Source organism: Crocodylus porosus, unplaced genomic scaffold (genome assembly GCF_001723895.1).
Source record: "Crocodylus porosus isolate Cpor-Errol unplaced genomic scaffold, CroPor_comp1, whole genome shotgun sequence".
NCBI classification, from domain to species: domain Eukaryota; kingdom Metazoa; phylum Chordata; order Crocodylia; family Crocodylidae; genus Crocodylus; species Crocodylus porosus.
Window position 1 is genome coordinate 10,567,862 of NW_017728911.1, and position 20,293 is coordinate 10,588,154.

The 20,293-nt window shown below is 43.6% G+C and overlaps 1 protein-coding gene across 1 annotated transcript in view; it reads left to right on the plus strand.

Annotated features, from left to right (window-relative positions):
• Positions 1-732: 732 nt before the first annotated feature.
• Positions 733-20,293, plus strand: part of ANXA2 (annexin A2) — a 49,377-nt gene continuing 29,816 nt past the window's right edge. The window contains exons 1-3 of the mRNA XM_019533422.1: positions 733-751; positions 7,740-7,802; positions 14,499-14,598. Of these exons, the coding sequence (XP_019388967.1) occupies positions 7,755-7,802; positions 14,499-14,598 (148 nt within the window). The 5' untranslated portion in view covers positions 733-751; positions 7,740-7,754. The remainder of the gene's footprint in view (positions 752-7,739; positions 7,803-14,498; positions 14,599-20,293) is intronic.

The following is a 20,293-nucleotide window of genomic DNA, read 5'->3' on the forward strand; positions in this document are numbered from 1 at the left end:
GGCGGTTAATGAAAGGGGGGTTGGCCTGCCAGAAGAGAAACGTTGTGGAGGACGAGCCCCCGCCCTCCCCCCGTGAAAGTAGGACCGGTGTCTCCCGAAAGCGCGAGGAATTTATCTCGTAGTTAAGATCCACTTTTTGACCCCGGTTTTTCAAGCCACGTGGCTTGTTTTAGGCAGTCAGCTGGGCTTTGGATTTGAGCTTGTATCCCCTCTCCTTCCAGCACCCTAGGGTTAACGACGCCCTACGAATGGCGTGCACAGCCCGAGGCACTGGGCACCAGGCAGGACTGTGGCGGAGGATGACGCTCTCGCCCTCTCCCCTTGGGTGCGGTGCCAGGGCCGCTGCTGTGCCAGCAGGCCTCCCGTAGAGGTCCGTTTGGATAGCAGACTGCTGGCCCAAGTCTCGCTGCTTGCAGCTCTTGTGCTGGTTTTGCCCCACCCCAGAAACAGAACATGCCCTGGGGTGTTGGCCTTCCCCCCTCCCACCCCTCTGCAGAGTTGCTGAGGTCCTGCCTCCGGTTGGGCCTTACCCCTAGTGCAACACTTCTCCACTGGGGGCTGTACCCAGGTTGCAGGGGGTCCGCCCAGCCCAGCCTAGGGAGGAGCTGCCTTGGGCCCTGGGGCTGAGGGAGAGGCCCAAGGAAGGCAGGGGCAGGGCCGCCCCGCCCCGCCCCGCCCAGCCCAGCCCCACAGCCTCTCTCCTGCCAGCAGTGCTGCAGGCGGGTGGGTGAGGCTCCGTGCTGCTGCAGCCAAGTGAATGGGGCCCCAAGGCTCCCCACCACTCAGCCCTGCCTCTTTGCACCCTGGGGCCATGCGGGCAGGGCTGGGGAGCCAGGCAGTTATTGTGGGACAGGTAGGCCATAGAGTTCTTATAGCAGGCTAGCAGGGACGAAAAAAGTTGGGACCCCCTGCCCTAAAGACAGGATGAATGCAGTTTGCTCCACCCTGCTATCAGAAGAAAGCAGTAAAATGTTGCTCTTTTCTTAACTGGAGAGGTTTAGAGATGTTTTGCAGAAGTGAGTTGTCCTCATGTGCAGGACAGATCTGTGCTGGATGGACTTCTACATTCATAAAGCTATTTGTATGTCACAGGACTCTGATGAGTACATGGGAATAAGAGCGAAAGAAGCAGTGTAATTTCCTAAGTTTAATGTTCTGTGCAGCAGAACTATTTCTTCTAAAGAAAAAAAAAAAAAAATTACAATCAGCCTTTTGTTTTGACACTGCCTGATTATATTGTTGCTAGGTGGGTGCCGCAGAGTAGCTCTGTGGACTAAGGACTAAGATTTCCTCCCTGAATCACTAGTGAAGCCCCGCCCCCTATGTCACTTCTGTTGCTGAGTCTTTTTGTACAGAACAGCTCCAGTGAGTTTGTTTTTCCAGTTGCTCATTTATGGAACAATTTTTTTTTTCCCATAGGAGGTTTTCCCTGCCAATACTGGTGTCAGGAATCTCCTATTATAAATATAAATTGGTACTCTTACCTCTAGTGTGTTACTCTTGCACATGTGCCAGAGTGTCATTTCTTCCCCCATCTGGGTTGTCTAGTAATGAGAACAAATAATTTACCATATATATTTTGCTGTACTGTGTAGAAATAATGGCTCTCAGTGGTCTGTGAGATCTTTTTTTCTTTTAAAGTCAGACAGTTTAGGTTGCAGAGATTGACTCTGATTGACTTGCGTAGCTTTAAAGTAGAGTATATGGACACAGATTGGTCTCTCTGTATTTCAGTGAATGACAGTAAGGCTTTGTTCCATTTTGAAGGGAGGGTCTCTTTCTTCTCCTTTTTGGTGGTCCTCCCCATTCTTCCCCTGACGTCTGGGCTCCATTGCCACACCCTGCTCTGGCTGGAAGACAGCACAGCCGACTGGGTTCCTCACTAAACTTTTCATTCCCTCATCCTGCAGATTCCATTTCCTCCTTCCAAAAGCCGGGAAACATCCTCGCTTGTCACCCACAGAAGATGTGCTTCTTATCAAGCTAGGACAAAAGATGAGCTCAGGTGCTGGCTGCCAGGTGTAACATTGCTGCTTCTACAGTCAGCGTCTGCCACTTCTATCATGACGCATACAGGAACCAGAGATTTGAGAACCCTGAGAATATTTCTAAATCCACATCACTATTGCAAACCTGCCTAGCTAGCCAGGTAGACTGTTAGGAGGGTGGAGATCAGAGAAACCAGGTATAGTGCAGCAACATCTGGAAACTCACCTTGCTGAGGTCATCTGTCCCCAGCAGTCTTTCCTGCCCAATGCAGGGGGGCTGGACCTTGAGAGGTGCCTTCCAGCACCTAGCATCTATGAATCTGACCTGCAAGCATCTAAACAGCTGCTCTTTTCAGCAAAGAGTAACAGATCTCTTCTCTCCTTTTTTGCTATTATTTTATTTTAATAAAATTTTAATTCAGGGTACATGATAATTTTAGGAATAAATAAACATGCTTGAGTGGATGTATGAAGTCTTGGCTTATAGGCTTTAAAATAGAAGCTCTGACTCTTTTCAGCTTAAAGAAGAACGTGTATAAGTGCATGTGCGTTAATTATGCAGTATTAAGTAAACAACACCTCTAGGTTCACTGTGTATATGTATATATATAAAAATCAGGAGCACCTAGTGTGGGGTACTTGGCGTTGACTAATGAATCCAAAAAACATTAAAATTATCTTTTATTTTCCTTTTTTACTACAACAACAAATGGATAGCAAACAATAAGTGAAAACCATATACAGAAAACATTAAAGATTGCAATATATATACTGTACAGTGCATTTCTCCTTGGTGGCAAATAAACTGCAAATCAGCTTCATTGTCCTTGAGAACTCCCCCACTTTGTTTCAGGACTTACTGCTCAGTTCTTGATATTCATGCCCAAAACTGGCCTGCACGGGGTCCACTGCCGCCTTACTAAGGCTAGTCAGGTCTCTGAGAGCCGCTCTTAGTCACTGCTGATTGAGTCCACCTTACCTGGAGCCTCTGGATGGATCCGGCGTGCTTGTGTCATTTCCTTTTTCCCCACCTGGCACTCAGAACAGGATGCACATTTTTCTGGTTGAGAGAAAAATGTTTAAAATCCCCCTCATCTTCTTTTGGTTCCTGGGACACTGGATAGATTTGTTACCCCTCTGTCAGTTGGAGGCCAAGCTCACCCAGCCCTGATCAGTCAGTGTAAAAAGGCAGTCTCAGTCAACCAAACACTGCCTCTCTTGTCCAAGAGCTCGCACAAAACAGTCCTGTCTGGGCCCCCCCCTGCCATGCACTCCAACCTAGTTGCTGAAACAGTGTTTTTCTCCTTTCTACATCAGTGGTACGCCCAACATGGCCATCAGCCACCAGCCTTTCCCCTGCCGAGGATGCATTTTGAAACATTCCTGTCTACAGAATGAGGGGGTTATACAAATATTACTAATTAATATTTGCAAGCCAACCATTACTAATTAGAACTTTGACAGTAATAAATATTTTACATAAGGATATTCAGAGTATCTTGACAAATTTGGGCTCAAACACTGCCAGAGTAGCAATGAGAAATATAGTTATTCTGCAAGTCAAATTCTTAATTGGAAAAATTCATTTGACAAAAATCCCCATTTTGCTGCATGCTGCAAATTTTCTTTTTTGCTTGTGGCTTTTGGTTGCTATAGCATTGTTATGTGGCAGCTCCTTGAACATTCCAGTTTCAACTGTACAAGAGGGTGTGTTAGCTCAGTACTCTGGACACTGTTCAAGTTTTCTGTTCCAACAAGTCTGATTCAATGTGGTTTTTATTTGATTTAGAAATGGAAGCCTTGCAAAAATCTGTTCAGTGATTACTACTCTGTGAAAGTTTATACTGCAGTTGCATTCACTTTAGCTTTCAGTGGAACAGTTTAGCTCTGGGCAAAATGAAGATTTTTGAGTTTCTTGTCTCAATGATCAACTGTAAAGCCTCTTAAGTACAAAGATCCCTCTGTCTGAATGTGTAATTTTCATTAAGATTCAAGAAGTAATAAGGATGTCATAATGTAGCTGACATACCATCCCCCTCATAACCAGCATGTTTAATGACTAAGACACTATGGTTTTCTTTTATACTGCTGCTCTTTTGAGAGTTGCAGTGTTCTGAATTCCTGTCTCAGCACTGCTTTCTTAATTTAATTCAGCTGATCATGTGGGCAGGAACTGGAGGGTTTGGCACTGTTTGTTCAATTTTTTTGCCTTAAACATTTTAATTCTCCTTTAGGCCAATTAGTACCATTTCAACTTTCTTCCTTTCCTTTCCCAACTAGATTGCTCCAGAAGATTAAGCTTACTCTTCTTGACTCACTTAAAGCAAGCCAGGACAAGTTAGATACAGGTGAGGTAGCGCTTACACTACAGAGATACAACAGAAGGTCTTACTGGTTTTTTTATAACAAATATTACATTTTAATATTTAAATAATGTCTAGAACTAATAATAACAGGAGAGAGATTCTTTGCAGCATTCCACTTCATCTCACATTACATTAACAAGTAATTTTCTTTCCTGCCAAACAAATCAAATTATTTTCCTTGCCTACAAAATTGTGACAGTCATCAAAGAAGTAAATTTAGTTTGTGTTGCTGTAGCACAGCTAAGACAATACTGTGTGTTTCTGACTTGAACTTCTGACTTATAGAATAGTAGAAAATCAGGGTTGGAAGGGACCTCAGGAGATCATCTAGCCCAATCCTCTGCTCAAAGCAGGACCATGCCCAGCTATATTGATTGTCTCAGCCAAGGCTTTGTCTGTTATGGTCTTAAAAACTTTTAAAGGTGGAGATTCCACAGCCTCTCGAGGTAGCCTGTTCTAGTGCTTGACTACCCTTCTGGAACAGGCTTGAATAGGGGCAAATTCTTTCTGGTAGTTGGTTTTGAAGAATCACTTCTTTTCCATAATATTAAAAAGAATCTTTTTTGTAGCCATACCATATAAGATATTAGAGCATAAAATAGTATTTGGGAGTGTGGACAAAGAGGCTGCTTATTTTTTTGCATTTTAAAAATACAGAGCCTCAACTTCTGAGCACTTTGTTTAACTTCATAATACTGATTGCTTTTTCAGCAATCCTGAAGGTTAATGGTTTCTATAACAAAGGTTTATGGTTTCTATAACAAAATGATCATTTTCAGACTGGCTTTACCCACTCATCCTATATTCACTTGATTTTCTTTTCTAAGTGACCCTGATTGACAGAGTGGGAGGTCATTTTTTGCTTGGGATCAACTTAGATTCTTCTGTTTTAAAAGAAGTCATATGTGGAAACTGGGTAGTTAGGCAGCATTTCCTAACCTTTTGGCCCCACTGTCAGGCACTCCTACACCTCCTGGACTTCAGCTGCCACTGCTACTTCCCTTGTCACTGATTCCCCCTCATTCCCCTACAGAAGCTGCTGCTGCTGCCTCTGTCCTTGCTGCAGCAGCAACTTATGGCATAAGTAAGGGGTCACGGGCAGTCAGCAGCAAGGAAAGTAGGGGTAGGAACTGAAGTATGATGGGAGTCTGAGAATTGTTGAAGTAGGGGAGTGATTTTGTATTGCCAGAGTGCACCCAGCCGTTTGGGAAATGCTACATCAGGGTATGGCAATTCAGGAACAAACAAGGGTTTCTAGCAGTTAGGAAGAGCTGTTGGTTTCTGATCTGACTGAGGTTTTTGTGCCTGGAAGATTTTCCAGGGCAGTAGTATGCTTTCCCTGGGTGGGTCCTGGAGTAAAAAGAGAAGGAAATAATCAGGAGTAAAAAGAAAAGGAAAATTTCTGAGGAGTATAAAACTGGAGGAATATATAAACTCGAAACTGATCACAGACCAGTAGAGATGGTTTCTTTGTACTTGTGCCTATACCAGATTTTTATTAATTTTGACCATCCCATTTTTGTCCACACACCCTTTTTCATGGACTTGTATACCCCACGGAATTTTTCAGTATGAATTTTCCATTTCAAAATCAGCCTTGGCATAACATGCCAGGACAGCATGACTTTTCATGATGATTTTTCACTGTGACCATTTCCTTCCCACTTCACATTTGCCATCTTATTGGATGCAAATCAATGTACAGAGGAACCTCATCTGCATTTCTGATAAACTAATTTCTAGTGTACTTATCCTCCTCCTTGCATTTAGGATGAATATATGAAATTCCATAACTTTGCACTCTCATTTTTCTGGCAGCCTTCATGCAGTTGTCCTTGCAAACAGTAGCAGTCCGTGGTATCTTATGGATCTGTGACACCATCTTATACGTCTGCTGAAATCTAATGCATTTCTTTTGTGAGTTTCCACACCTGCATCATAATCCAGCTGATGAAAATGGCCGTTCCATTCTGTTTATGATTTGCTACTGAATGCAGTATTTTATCTAGCTCAGGCCACTTAGCTGACTTCCTGTGTGTAGCAGGCTTCTCTTTCTCTTGATGTTTTTATGAGCATTTTTTTTCTGTAGGTGGAAGTCAAAATATCTTTCTGCTTTCCCCCCATTTTCTCCTGAATATTTCACAACTCTGTTTGGAAGCTACTATTTAAGACTTATTTATATGTATAGTATAGGAGGCCAACAACACATGCTAATCATAGAGCTGCCAATGTACTAAAGGCAGTTCCATGTGTAGAACAGAAATCTTTTGTGTGTAGAATGTTTCAAGAATAACAACCAAATACCAACATGGAGTACGCTAGAATTTGTGTTAATGCATTTTCAAGCAAGCTACTTTCTAGATTTACCTTCCACAAAATCATGGCATCTCAAACTCCAGCTCATGGCAGGGGCCAAACAAAAACTATGGCAGGAACTTCAGATAATTTGATCTCAGTTATTTTTCATTGCAGAGCTTTGGTATAGAAGATGTACCTTAATTTTAGACCTCTTTCAGGCAGAAACCCCCCGCCATGTCTTACACCCCAGAAAGCATGGTTAAATTGTTGGTTAGTCAACGTGCGCTGCATTTGCAACTCGATATGATCACATTCCTTTCCTTGCTAAAAGAATGTAGGAGTGCCACCTTCTAGCAGAGCTTCAGGAATGCAGCAGTGCTACTTGAATTGCCTTTGATTTTATACCACTTAAAAATCTTCCTCCTTCTTTTACTCTGATGTTACAGGGACCCTCAAGCAGTGCTACTAATCTGGCCAACCTCCGAGGTGTGGAAACCAGACTTGGTGGCAAAGATAGTGTTGTGACATAAGCATATTAAGCAGAAGTCCTTTTTTGTGACGTATCTGGCCAGATAGGCTTTTCATATATTTTGGGGGTAGCAAGACTGGGCAAGCAGTCCATCTTGTGTATTAGAGATTAAATAACAGGAATTGTGCTTTTGGAAAACGAAAGTGGCCTCCATACATTTCAAAACATGTACGTGAAGAATTTGGGCTCTGAGTTGGAAATTATTGGATTGTGGTAATACATTGTTTCTTATGGCTTTTTGCTGATGATCTATGCACAGGATTTAAGCTTTCTGATATTTCTCTGGCATTGATTTTTTTTTTTTTTTTTTTTTAATTATGTTTGAGCTCCATCTGAGAGAGGAAATCCAATTTATTGGTTGAAATTAAAAAGTGCAGCAAAACTGTATTCCGTTAACAAATAAGGGGTCATTTACTGCTGTATAGGACAGTGGAGACTAATTCCTATCCCAACATGATAATCACTCTTGCTGGATACCCTTCAATTAATTATTGGTCAATCCAGCAGTTCTCATCAGATTGTCCTGGCCTTGCTACATAAAATGTCTTATTTTTTTTCCAGTGTTTTTTCAAGATGTCTACAGTCCATGAAATTCTAACCAAACTCAGCCTTGAAGGAGATGTAAGTATTACTATTAGAAACTAGAAATAATTTCAGGGTTTTCTGTCTTTAAATGCCTATTCTATCTAGTTTCCTATCCAATGTGACTTTTTTTTTTAAGGGTGCTCTTGAGGTGCAGTGATTAGAAGGCAACATGACAACTTCTTGAAATAGATTGATAGATGCTAGGGTTGGAAGGGACCTCAACAGATCATTGAGTCTGACCCTCTGCCTGGGCAGGAAAGAGCGCTGGGGTCAGAAGACCCCAGCCAGATGCCTATCCAGCCTTCTTTTAAAGACCCCCAAGGTAGGGGAGAACACCACCTCCCTTGCAAGCCCATTCCAAATTTTGGCCACTCTTACTGTGAAGAAGTTTTCCCTGATGTCTAGCCTAAATCCTTTCTCTGTCAGTTTGTGACCATTGTTCCTTGTTACCCCAGGAGGCGCTCTGGTGAACAGAGCATCTCCGATCCCTTGCTGTGCCCCCTTAATGAATTTGTAGGCAGCCACAAGATCACCTCTCAGCCTTCTCTTGCAGAGGCTGAAGAGGTTGGGGTCAGGCTTGGCCTGTAAGCCCCTAACCATATGAATGGCCCTCCTCTGGACCCTCTCAAGGTTATCCACATCCTTGTTAAAGTACAGCACCCAAAACTGGATGCAATACTCCAACTGCAGTCTGACCAATGCCATATAGAGGGGAAGTATAACCTCCTTGGATCTATTTGTCATGCATCTGCTGATGCATGATAAAGTGTGGTTAGCTTTGCTGATGATTTCGTCACAGTGATGACTCATGTTCATCTTGGAGTCCACTATGACTCCAAGACCCCTCTCTGCTTCTGTGGTGCTGAGAGGGTCATTCCTCAGCCAGTAGGGGTGCTGGATATTTTTATGCCCTAAGTGCAGCACTCTGCATTTCACTTAATGACTGAAAGCTAGACAAGTGATACTGTAACCTTTGCTCTAGAGCAGGGATGGGCAAAATACGGTCTGTGTGCCGGATTTGGCCTGCTAGGCCATTCTGTCTGACTGGCGGGGCTCCTAAAAAAGTTTAGAAAATTAATATTTATCTGTCCTTGGTTTCTGTCAACGATGACAGGAACCAGGGGCAGTAGGACCCAGGGGAAGTCCCCGTGGGCTCCTGCAACAGCAGAGCCCGCCTGGCCCCACCCCCCCAGCCATGGGGGGTGGATATAGGTTTGTGGGGGGCTGTGGGTATGTGGGGTGTAGGAAGGGTGTGGGTGTGCATGTGGGGGTTTTGTTGGGAGGTGGAGGTGCGGGTGTGGGTTGAGAGAGCATGTGGGTGTGTGTGAATATGTGGGGTATGGGTGGGTATGGGGTTTGTGGGGGAATGTGTGGGTAGAGGGTGGCTGGGGTGCGTGAGGGGGTATAGGGGTGGGGGTCTGCATGTGGGACTTACCCTGTGAACACACATATACACACACACCCTTCCTGCTCCTGGCCCTGGGGTACTGGCACAGCCCTGTGCTCCCACTGTGTGGCAATGCAGTCCGAGGCCATGTGGTGCTGGAGCAGGCATGCAGGGAAGCAGTGACAGCCCGGGCAGGCAGAGGGTTCTGGTTGCGGGGGGGACGGAGGCAAGTTCTGTTGGCTTCCCCTGGGTCCTACTGCCCCTGGCTTCTGTCATTTTTGAGAGGCAGGCAGTTGCAGATAAATACTAAGTTTTCTAAATTTTTTAGGTGCCCCATGGGCTGGACAGGATGGCCTGATAAGGCAGATTTGGCCTGCAGGCTGTATTTTGCATGGCCCTGTACTATAGGGTTAAAGGCAGGAAAAGGAAAAGAGGTGATGCATATCACTATCTGGTTATGCTCTGCAACAGGGAGGGGGTGTAGAGGAAGATTAAAAAACAAAAAATAACTGAAAGGCAAGGCAGACCCCAGCGTTGGTTTTTATTAGCTGTGAATTAAAATTTATCAAGTCTTTTTTTTTTTTTTTTTTTTTTTGATTTACCAAAATTTGGCAAAAAATGGAAATGTGTTTAATTGTTAACCTAATTTTTTTCAGGTATGAATTCTATTTGAGATGGAAAGATTTTTATGTGTTGATTGCTGAGCATTCAATATTGCTGAGGTTTTGATTGCTGAAAGCTGGAAAAAAAAGCTTTTGTATGTTTTTCTTTAAAGTAAAACATAAAAAGGTATTTTTCAGGGAAAATTCCTTTTTCTTAAAGACATTTTCTGTTTTAAAAGCCAAAGCCTCTTTGGACAATTCCACCAAGTTGAGTGTGATTCTGTCAATGGCAGTGGAGTTGCATCTGTCTGCATTTGTTTCATCATTATTGACAAAATACCACAAAGCCACAATGTACCTATAGTGCTACTTTTGAACTATGATGTTGAAAGAGTACATGAGGATGATACCCCATTGCAGTGTCAGGATATTATGCCATAAAGTTGTGGCTCTCTCTGATTGTAATTGATGAGGAAGCGAATCTCAGCGGCTTGGTGAACCGCTCATCCAGTGAACTTAGGCCTAGGGTGAGCATAGATCCTGGTTTGGCTGGAACAGTCCAGGATTCTGTAGGCTGGTCCTGGCCAGTTGATCAAAAGTTCTGGGCTGGAGTCCAGCAGAGATGGGGAGCAGCATGGTGCACCAGGCAGGCAGGCACTGCTGCTGCTGCGTGGGAGCAAGGCAGGTGGACATATGGTCACCCTATCTAAGATGCCATATCTGAGGTCCCTACATTCCTTGCTTCTGCACAGTGGCAGTAGTGCCCACGTGTCTGGCTCCGTTGTTTGATCACCCCACAGCCAAAAAATCATCAAATAATTTGAACTAGTAAATATACTTGAGGAATCCTTTTCTATATGCAGGTAACTGTGAGCTCTAAACGAAGCTAGAACTGTTGAATAAGGACTTTATGAATTGGTTGTCTGCTTCCCTAAGCAGAGTGTTTGCAGCAAGTTAACCAGTACAGAAAGTAAAACAGCTGGTCAGGTACCTTTTCTACCTATTGGATTTTGTACTCTTGGTGTGTGATGGCTACTATTTATATCTAAAGGAACCAAGCATCTTGGCCATGTATAGTTCAGGGTGTGGTATTTGTGCTTAATGCCTCCACCCTGTAGTGAGGAAGTAGCTTCAAGCATAAGAAACTGCACTGATGGACTGTATTGGCTTCTCTTGTGAAACCTGACTTGGCCTGCTTTCTCCAGCCATACAGTACCCTGTTCCTCCTCTAAGTACCCTGGAAAAGGAGGCAGCTGAGTTGACGTTAACCATCTGCCTGTGTTGGAGTCCCTGTGGGGAGAAGGTTAACTCCAACGCAGCTTCCTCCTTCTCCAGGGTGTTAAGGGTAGAACTAGAAGCCATGACAGTCCATCAGGACAGTCTCTTATGCTTGGAGAAGTGACTAGTGGTTTTGGATGTTATATAGGCAACACAATACACCAGCCACATGCTGTGCGAGGCTTCAGACCGTGTTTTGGATCCAGAGAAGCTTCGGACACTTCAGTGTCTGAAGCAGTGTGTCTGGATCAAAGTGCTGGCTTCGTTAGACTTTCCGAAGTGGTTCAGAGCTTCTGAAAGGCTTCAGAGCCACTTCAGAGATCCAGCCATAGGGTATAATGGGGAATCGATGAAATATCTATAACTTTGTTAACAGTTTTTTGTCTGATTTGGATGAAACATGCAGAGATGGTAGCCTCTTCTGAGAGCACAAAGTCTGCAAAGTTTCAAGAAGATTGGTGCAGGGGTTCAGGGGGAACAGCATGTCAAGCTGTGGACAAGCAAAACTTGTGACATGGGTGACACTGTGTGTTGGTAGCCCCTGCTGCAGCCATGAAGCCTGCCATCTGTTGAAGAGGTAAGTGCAGGGCTTCTGGGGCCCTGTACCCCTAGCTGCTGACTGGCAAAACTCGTGACATGGGTATTTGTGCAACTGTGTCTGTCTTGGGGCGGGGGTGGGGGAGACACTACCACAGGTCTAGCTGCTAAGCTACTGATACCAGTTACCAATCAATCATGATTCACTCAGGGACCAGCTCAATACACAGTACCTAGCTAATGTAGCCAGTTAATTGGCAACAATTAACACCTACAACACCACAGACTAAGAAGAGGAAATAATCAATACAGACAATCAACTGCCCCAAGACAGACAGTCAGTTGCACAAACACCCATGTCATGAGTTTTGCCTGTCAGCAGCTAGGGGTGCAGGGCCCCAAAAGCCCTGCACCGATCTCCTGAACATCTGGCAGGCTTTGTGGCCTCACCAGGGGCCACCACATCTGCAGTTTTCGCTCCTCTGTGATTTAACACATACATGTGACATGAGTTTTTCTTTCAAGAATTTGGGGTGCAGTTCCCCTAAATGTTGTCATCCAAATCAGACAAAAACCACCAAATTACAGATATTTCATTGATTCCCCATTATACCCTATGGCCAGATCTCAGAGGTGGTGCCAAAGCTTCGGACCCGCTTTGTCCGGATCAAAGCAGGAACCTGGTCCGAAGCTCCGGATCGGATCACTGGCAACCTAAGCGGCCGGATCTGAAGCCAGATCAAATAGCTGCCTACCCGCAGAGGCTTAATGCTGAGTTGCATGGCACCTCCTCCACACATTAGCTCCTGAACCAGTAGTAATGTAGGTGCTGAGAGCTACATTGTCACATTGTCTTATGGTTAGAATAGAGGCCTGGGTAGTCAGGAGACCTGGATTCTCGTCTACACCTGCCACTGACTTGCAGTGACCTCAGGCAAGTTCAGTAGGCCTGCATTTTCAGAAGTGACTAGTGGTTTTGGGTGTCCTGCTTCAGAGATCTTAAAAGGGCCCTCATTTTTTAGGAGGTACTGACCGCTCTTAACTCGGAGAGTTAGGTGCCTTCAAGTTGAGCTCCTCACAATTGGATAATCACTTTTATCACTTCGGAAATTTAGAACTGTCTGCATGTAAGATAAAGGGGAAGGGTGAAGGGAATACAGGCAGTCTTCGTAAAGTATTTGGAAGTCCCCACCTAGGATGGAAGAACCTTAAATTCTCATTTGGTTTTGCTTAGCCTGCCCCTGTGCTTATATTTTAGCACTAACTGATGTTTTACTGTTTGAACAAGAGTCTCACTGAACTCAGTAGAAAGGTCAAAAGGAACTTCTTGCATCTTTGATGACAGGGTTCTGCCTCCTAGTGTACCAAAACCAATATGAAACGGGCAGGGCCCATTCAAGAGCATAAGGAAACATTTGTTCCAATCATACCAATGCTTTTTCTAAAGTAATAAACTGCCTGTCGTATGAAAAGAGTGTAAATATTGCATCTGGAATGAACAATATCCAAGGTTTTAGTTTCCCTTTCCTGAGAGCACCACAGCACTTGGCCTTCTTCCTGAGATCAAGGGGACTGCACTCAACCTTCTTACTTACATGTACATGAGGAAGAAGCTATTTCCAAACTGCACATTTACTATGTGTTAATTTTTCTTATATCTGATGATGTTTTCTAGCACAGCATGCTATCTCAGTGTCTGTATGATGCATAGAGAGAGCAGAAGGAACAAGAGACAGAATAAGATGTTATCTCTGACCTTGCTTTTTCAAATCCAACTCAATTTGGCTAACCAGGTTAGCTATTCCAGAATGTCCAGCAATGCCTGATTTAATCAAATAGAGTGTCCAAATTGTGCTCTATGATACAAAGACTTTGTGTTTCTGTAAGATTCCTAAAACACATTTATCCAAGACTGCATTACACCTTTCAATTTACTGTTATCGTTGGCAGTTAAATCTGTAGATACTGGGAAATGATGTCTGATGTGGTGTGGCAGTAGGCCAGACTCTGCCTGCTTGGAATGAGAGGGTGGGTCCTTGCAGGGATAAAAGAGGATGATTATTTTTCTTGATGTTTGTGCCTCTCCATCCCTGTGGCATGTCTCAGGTTTTCAATGGAGGGCACAACTGGTCCAGCTGGAATAATCTGTGTATGTCACTATGATCTAAGTAGGAAGATGTACAGATAACAAATCCGTGTGGTCAGATTCACACAGATGCCTTATTCACAGACTCTCCTTTGCTTTGGCCATAAAAGGTTAAAAGAAAAAATGCAGGTAGAGCTAGTTCTTGAGAAGTCCTGTTTAGGCATCTACCATTTCAATTGGTGTTAGGTACCAAGAAATGTTGAGGGTGGGGCCTGATATGTCTTGCAACAGAATAATCCTAAAATACTTTTTCTATGGAGAGCCTCCTTCTGTTGAAATAAAGTAAGTGCTTATGCAGCATTTAAAAAAGAAAAGATAGGTTACTGAAAACTGCTAAAAATAAGCTAAAACTGTGTTAATTCACTAGGTGCATAAAACACAGAATTTGTCCTTTGGTGGGTAATATATTCATTGTGGATTTCTAATTATCTTTTACAACTGACATGCATCCAATATAAGCTGTTGGTTTGGATTTTTTATCATTTGAAATAATATTTTCATTTCGACATTTTGAAACGAGTTTCTGTCAGGTCCAGCCAGTTTCTGTACAGCTTTCTGTAATGATAAACACCCTGCTGTGGGTAGATTCGTGGGAAAGCAATACATTCAAAGAGCCAAAGTGCAGTGCTTCTTAGGTGAATTTTTATTATGTTAATAGTTTGTCCTGTCCTGCAGTTTGTATGTTTTGCATATACAGCAATGTATCAGCTTCAGAAAGGTACAAGAATCATGGTGGTCATAAGCAGAGTGTAAACTTGCTTTTTTTTTTTTTTTATTCCTAGCATTCTCTCCCTCCAAGTGCCTATGCCACAGTTAAGGCATACTCAAACTTTGATGCTGACAGAGATGCTGCTGCCCTTGAAACTGCCATCAAGACCAAAGGTAGGGGGAACCAGCACGCTCTCTGCTATGCTTGCAGATGATAGACCTGATGTATAAACAGACACCTACCACCTAATCCTGGGCATTTTCTTTAGTGATTAGGGTCAGAAAATTGGCAACATTTTGTAGCATAATGTGAAACTGTTTTGAACTTGTGCGTTAGTCACTCAAGAACTGTAGTTCATTCTTTCTGGGCAAAGTGATGTGTGAGCTCGGGGCCTTGGCTAGTAACTTCAGCGGGTATCTATACTGTTTATCAATGGGGCCTGTCTAAATGACACATGCCGTGTCTACACAAGGCACTGACTATGCAGTCATTTAATATTTCTATAAAGAAGTACTAAGTGACTGTGCAGTAACTGGAGTTACTGTGCAGTAGCACCACTAAATGGTTTTTTGGTGATGCTGACTGCATAGTAGCCTGTGACTACTGTGTAGTAGCCTGTGACTACTGTGTAGTAGCACTGTGTCATACTTTCTGCCTTGCAACACTACTGCACGGTAGTCGCAGGCTACTGCACAGTCAGCTTCTCGTGTACATGCACGTGGCCGCAGTGCAGTGCAGTGCAGAGACACCTGAGCTAGCTCAGGTCCTGAAAGAAGTATGTCACATTAACATAGTGTTGTTCTGACTGTCTTGGGTATTTCTGCAGAGCACTGCATTGTGTTGTGTAGATGTATCTATCTCTAGAGACCCCACTGCCAGCTGATTGCCTTTTACTGTGATTTTGCTGTGTGGATCAGATCCTCTACCTTGGTCAGTACTCCTTTCTTCCAACTGCTTTTGCAGTGCATTGTTCTCAGACTTCTGCTAAGGGCTAGCCAAAAGATTTTCATTACAGCGGCTTTTCACTGAAAATCTGGGATTTTTCAGTCTAGTGAATTTTTTGCAAAGTGTCTGTGTTCTGTCAAAATGGGTTTTTTTGTGGGGTGGGGAATGGGAAATCAGAGCTCTGAGTGCATCCAATATAAGTTGAGTATGAAATGATGCTATATTACCTCATGAATTGGGAATTTCATGTTTCTAATTCTCCTGTATTGGCCACAGTCACCAGCTAGACTGTTTCCCACAATGCACGTAGTTCAGGTTGCACTGTGACACCTCTTTGACTATGGGACTGTGAACAAACATCTCATTCGGGGCAGTCCTAATTGTCTTGGGTTCTAACCCAGATTAAAACACGAGGGATATAGTCATTTTACATATGTAACCCTTCCAAGATGCATTGCTGACCCTCTGCCAGTAGGTGACCAGGGAGAGCACACTGCCTGCCAGGCTTGCTCCTGGAATAATTCACCATTCACTTACAGATCTACGCAGGGGGGGAAAAAGTGGTTGTGCACTTCCTCTCTTGCACGTCGCAGGTCCTTAACGCAGAATTATGGACTTGCTCAGAGGAGAAATACGGCATCTGTTTACGAGACCGGCATTCCACTGGAGGGAATAGTTCTGTAGACACACACATACTTGGAGTCCTTTCAGAAGGGGAGGTTTCCAAAAGGCAGAAACTGATGTGTTTGAACTGTTGTTTGTGAATGAGCTGAGAACAGTTCAAATGCAGCAAAACCACTCCAACTTTAACCCTGGATGAAGCAGTGGTGATCTCTTGAAACTTCCCCTTTTGAAAGGTTTCCAAACATCTGTGTCCAAATCTGAACCACTGCTCTTATTAGTAGGGATCTACTTAAATCACAGTTTTGTGAAAAATGGAATTGACCACAGTATCCCAGGAAACTAACCAAAAAAGAAAAATGTAATAAAAATAAAATGCTGGCTCCCCAGTGGAAGCCAGCAGTCCCTGCTACAGTTGCAGCCTGGTCTTGCAGCCTGCCTAGGAGAGGAAGATGCCGGCTGGTGGGGCAGCACAAAGGGTAGCCAACAGCCAAGAGTATAACCACCTCCTTGTTCTGCCTTCCTTGGGGCCTCCCTGTCAATGAGCATCAAGGGATGGGACCACTGCAAAATTACCATGAAATTGGCTCTCTTGGCCACGACTAAGCCGCAATACTTGATTTCTGTCACCCCAAGTTGGGATAGGTCCCTACTCATAAGGCACTGCAATAACAGTTTAGCTTTGTAGAAAAATAATTATTTTTATTTTTAATTTAGAAGCTCAGTGTTTTGCTCAGGGGGGAGTAACCTTTCCCAGATATTCCTGTTACTGTTAGTGCGTGTCTGTATGTGGATCCTTTGCTTCCTGCCAAGGCACAGTGGAATAGCTGTCCAAATTTTCCTGAACTGCAAGTAGAAGCGATTTAGCGTTACAGCAGCTGACATGTAGTTGACACTTGGTTTAGTTGTGCAGAAAAAGCTGCCATGTAGACAGAATTCAGCCCTTTTTGTGGGAACCAGGTCAGGAAAGAATACCACAAACTGGTTACAAAAATACAGTTGTTGTACTTGTATGGTGGACTACCCAAGAGGAGCTGTAACAATTCTCATCCTGCCCCAGAACAAAGAGTGGGTGGGGTTAGCATTCCAGAGTCTTAGTTAATAGCAAAAACTGGGTGTGCCTCGAGCTGCTGAAGAGGTTTTGCCAGCAGACAAAACAGATGTAAAGAGCTGAAGTATTTCTGAACTAAAAAGATGCTGTATATCTGAACAAGACCAGCTTTTATTCAGACAAATAAAGTCTGCATTTGACTTGCTGTGAAATGTTAAGACAGCATAAAATGTTCTCCCTCCCTCATGATATGACATTTCCAAGCAAGTGATACTTTCTCTTAAGAGGTTTGACTTATTTGTGTAATTAACTCTCTTGCAAAAGGAGGAAATAATTCATCATTTCATTCCTACAAACGAGGTACAGATTTCAAATCAGAAATTGAAATTTCTTTAAAAAAAACAAGGAGGCTTCCTGCAAGAAATGGTGCATGACTGGGGGGAGAGGGAGTAGGGGATGGCAGGGGGCATAAACACAAATGTTCTCATATTTGGCATTTGCGTGGAGGTTTGTCTGAGTGCAGTTGTCAACCAGTAGCATAACTAGAGGTGGATGAGAGGGCCCTGGGTGCCAAGTTAGAAGGGGCGCCAGAATCACCCTCCACTTCCATGTCCTTGCCCCTGCTTTTAGAGCAACAGGTGGGGTGGGCAGATCACACTCAACAGTAGCTCACCCAGGACAGTGAAGGAGTCCTGGCATGGGTCCCCCTGCCCATGGCCTCCTGAACACAGCCCTTGCCCCTGCTCTCAGAACCACACAGCCATCCTGCTCTCCTGCAAGTGTTGCCCTAGGTGCCAACTCTGTTATGCCACTGTTATGAACATTTAGCAGGACTGTCTTATATCAGTCCATTAAGTTATTTTAATTTCCATTAGCTATCCTAGACTGTGAAAAATGTTTTCCTGTTAGGAAAGCCAAGCAATATTATCTTCTTTCAACAAAAATAAGCAATTTGCTAAATTTGTTTGGAAGATCTATGGAACATATCTGTGTAAAAGAAACAAACGTAGTCTCTGCTCCTCCAAACACTTCAATAAGGAAAGGGATGTTGTCATAGCTGTGATGGTCCAGGCATTGTCCGAAAGGCAATGAGTTTTTTGTGATTAACTTTTATTGGATCAACTGTATAGTTGGGGAGAACTGCTGGGTAAGCTTTTGGGCATCAAAACCTTGTCCAACAGCTCTCCCAGTTATGCAGTTGGTCCAGTAAAAGAGATCACAAAATATCCTTGCCTCTCAAATAAGGAAACTTGTTCATAGACTTTAGTATTATCTGTTATCCAAGCACTATCACTGAAAGCAATAGTGAGATGGCTTGTAAATGGAGAATTTCTTTATGGTTTTGATGTTGATCATTCCATTGAAAGGGCAGCTATGCAAGGGAAGTTAAGTCCCGTAGCATCAAAACCCTTCCTTCAAGTTTTGTTCTTTACAGCTTAAATGGTTGAATGTGAACTACTAACACTCAGTACTATAAATGACCAGTAATCTTTCCATTGGCAAATTCCTTTAAAACTGTGCCTTTCTGGGTTTGCCAGGCAAGAATTGATCTCATAGAAAAACCCATATAAAAACATATTGGGAATTCTTTCTGTGAGTAAGCAATTGAAAATATAAATAAAATTGTAACATTTGACAAATATGAATATTTTTATCAAACCAGCATGTGTATATAAGCACTTAATTATCACAAAGTACCAGTGATACCTATTTCCCTCAAAATGAGTTCTTGGTATGGCATTTTGGAACAGATAATTATGTTACATAGATGAATTATTGAGAATAGTTCTGTATCCTCTTGTTTGTTTTATGTTAGAATGGCCAGACAGCTACATAATTCATAATAGATTAAAAGGAGAAAATCAAACAAGCCTGTTTCATGCAGCTAACCAAGCATTCAGCCACATCATTCATTGTATTGTTCAGCTTCTATAAAGCATGGAGACTATTAAAAGCTGAGGTTGCTACTCATGTTACTGGTTTGAGAGCATACAAAATAAAGACTCTTTTCATTCCAAACCCACGCCTTGCTTTTGTTCCTGGAGCCTAGACAACTGGTTTGTGAGAGTGATGAGATAGATTATAATTCTCAGAACAATCTTTCACCTTGTAATTATTTCATAACCAAATTGTTGGGATTACCTTGTGTAAAGAATGCTAGGAAGAAACATTTGGATGTGGTTTTGTTATTGAAGGTTTTCCTCCTTAAACTTCGCTAAAAATATTAAGGTGGAATAGAAATTTAGTGGGCCAGTCAGAAAAAGTGATAAAATATTCCAGGTACTCCCCAACAGCCCAAGCACCCTGGATAACAAAGCCAGATTTGTTGGTTATGTGCCTTTATCCTAACACATGCCTTTATCCTAAATTGGGTACATCACCTGTTTAGTTTCTAGGAATGCAGGAGTTTTTTGCAAATTACAGTGTCCAAGTACTCCAAGACCAGTATTTGATATTCAGATTAGCTTCTCAGCTTTTAGCGTCATCTGAATCTACAATGGAATCTGTCATCTGGAAGAAATGCTGTGGTATATCTACTGGGAATCCAGTGAATCAGTGCAGAGAAGTTACTGTACAAGGAAAGTATGTTGTTCTTAATCTCCATTTGCAGTAAGATGAAATGCTGGAAGTGTACAGCCCACGTTAATTATTGTTCATGATAATTTTTTTAACGTGTTAATAGTGCACATGATTTTGGAACCTGTACCTGGGCTCTGCTGCTGTCACTGCTGCCTCCAGGGAAAGCACATGCCCCCTGGACTTGTGGGCAGGGCAGTCAGGCTGCCACTACAGACTGGGGCTCTGCACCCTGCTGCCTTTGTCCCAGAAACAGCATGCTGGCTGCACTACATCCCTTGCCCACCCAGCAGTGGGAGGTAAAGCATGGCAGCGTGTGGTTCCCAGGGCAATGGCAGCGGGACACAGAGCCCAGCCTATAGCAACAGCCCACCTCTGCCCCGTGCATAAATCCAGGAGGCACTTGCCCCTCAGGCTTCCCCCGGGGGCGTGCACAGTGGTGGGAGTATGCCCCTTCCCATGTCCCTGGATGAAACACCCATGGCTCCATCTCATGACCTGCCCCGGGGCTCCATTCGCCCCTGCCCCTGCCTCTGTCCCACTCCCTCCCTCATTGTGGGGACTTTGACCTGCCCCCCTTTGCACCTTCCCCCCCATACCCTTACCTGCTGGGTGATGTCTGTGCATTTCTGTCCATCTGTCTGTCTGTACCTCACTTCCGAGCCACAGCCCCC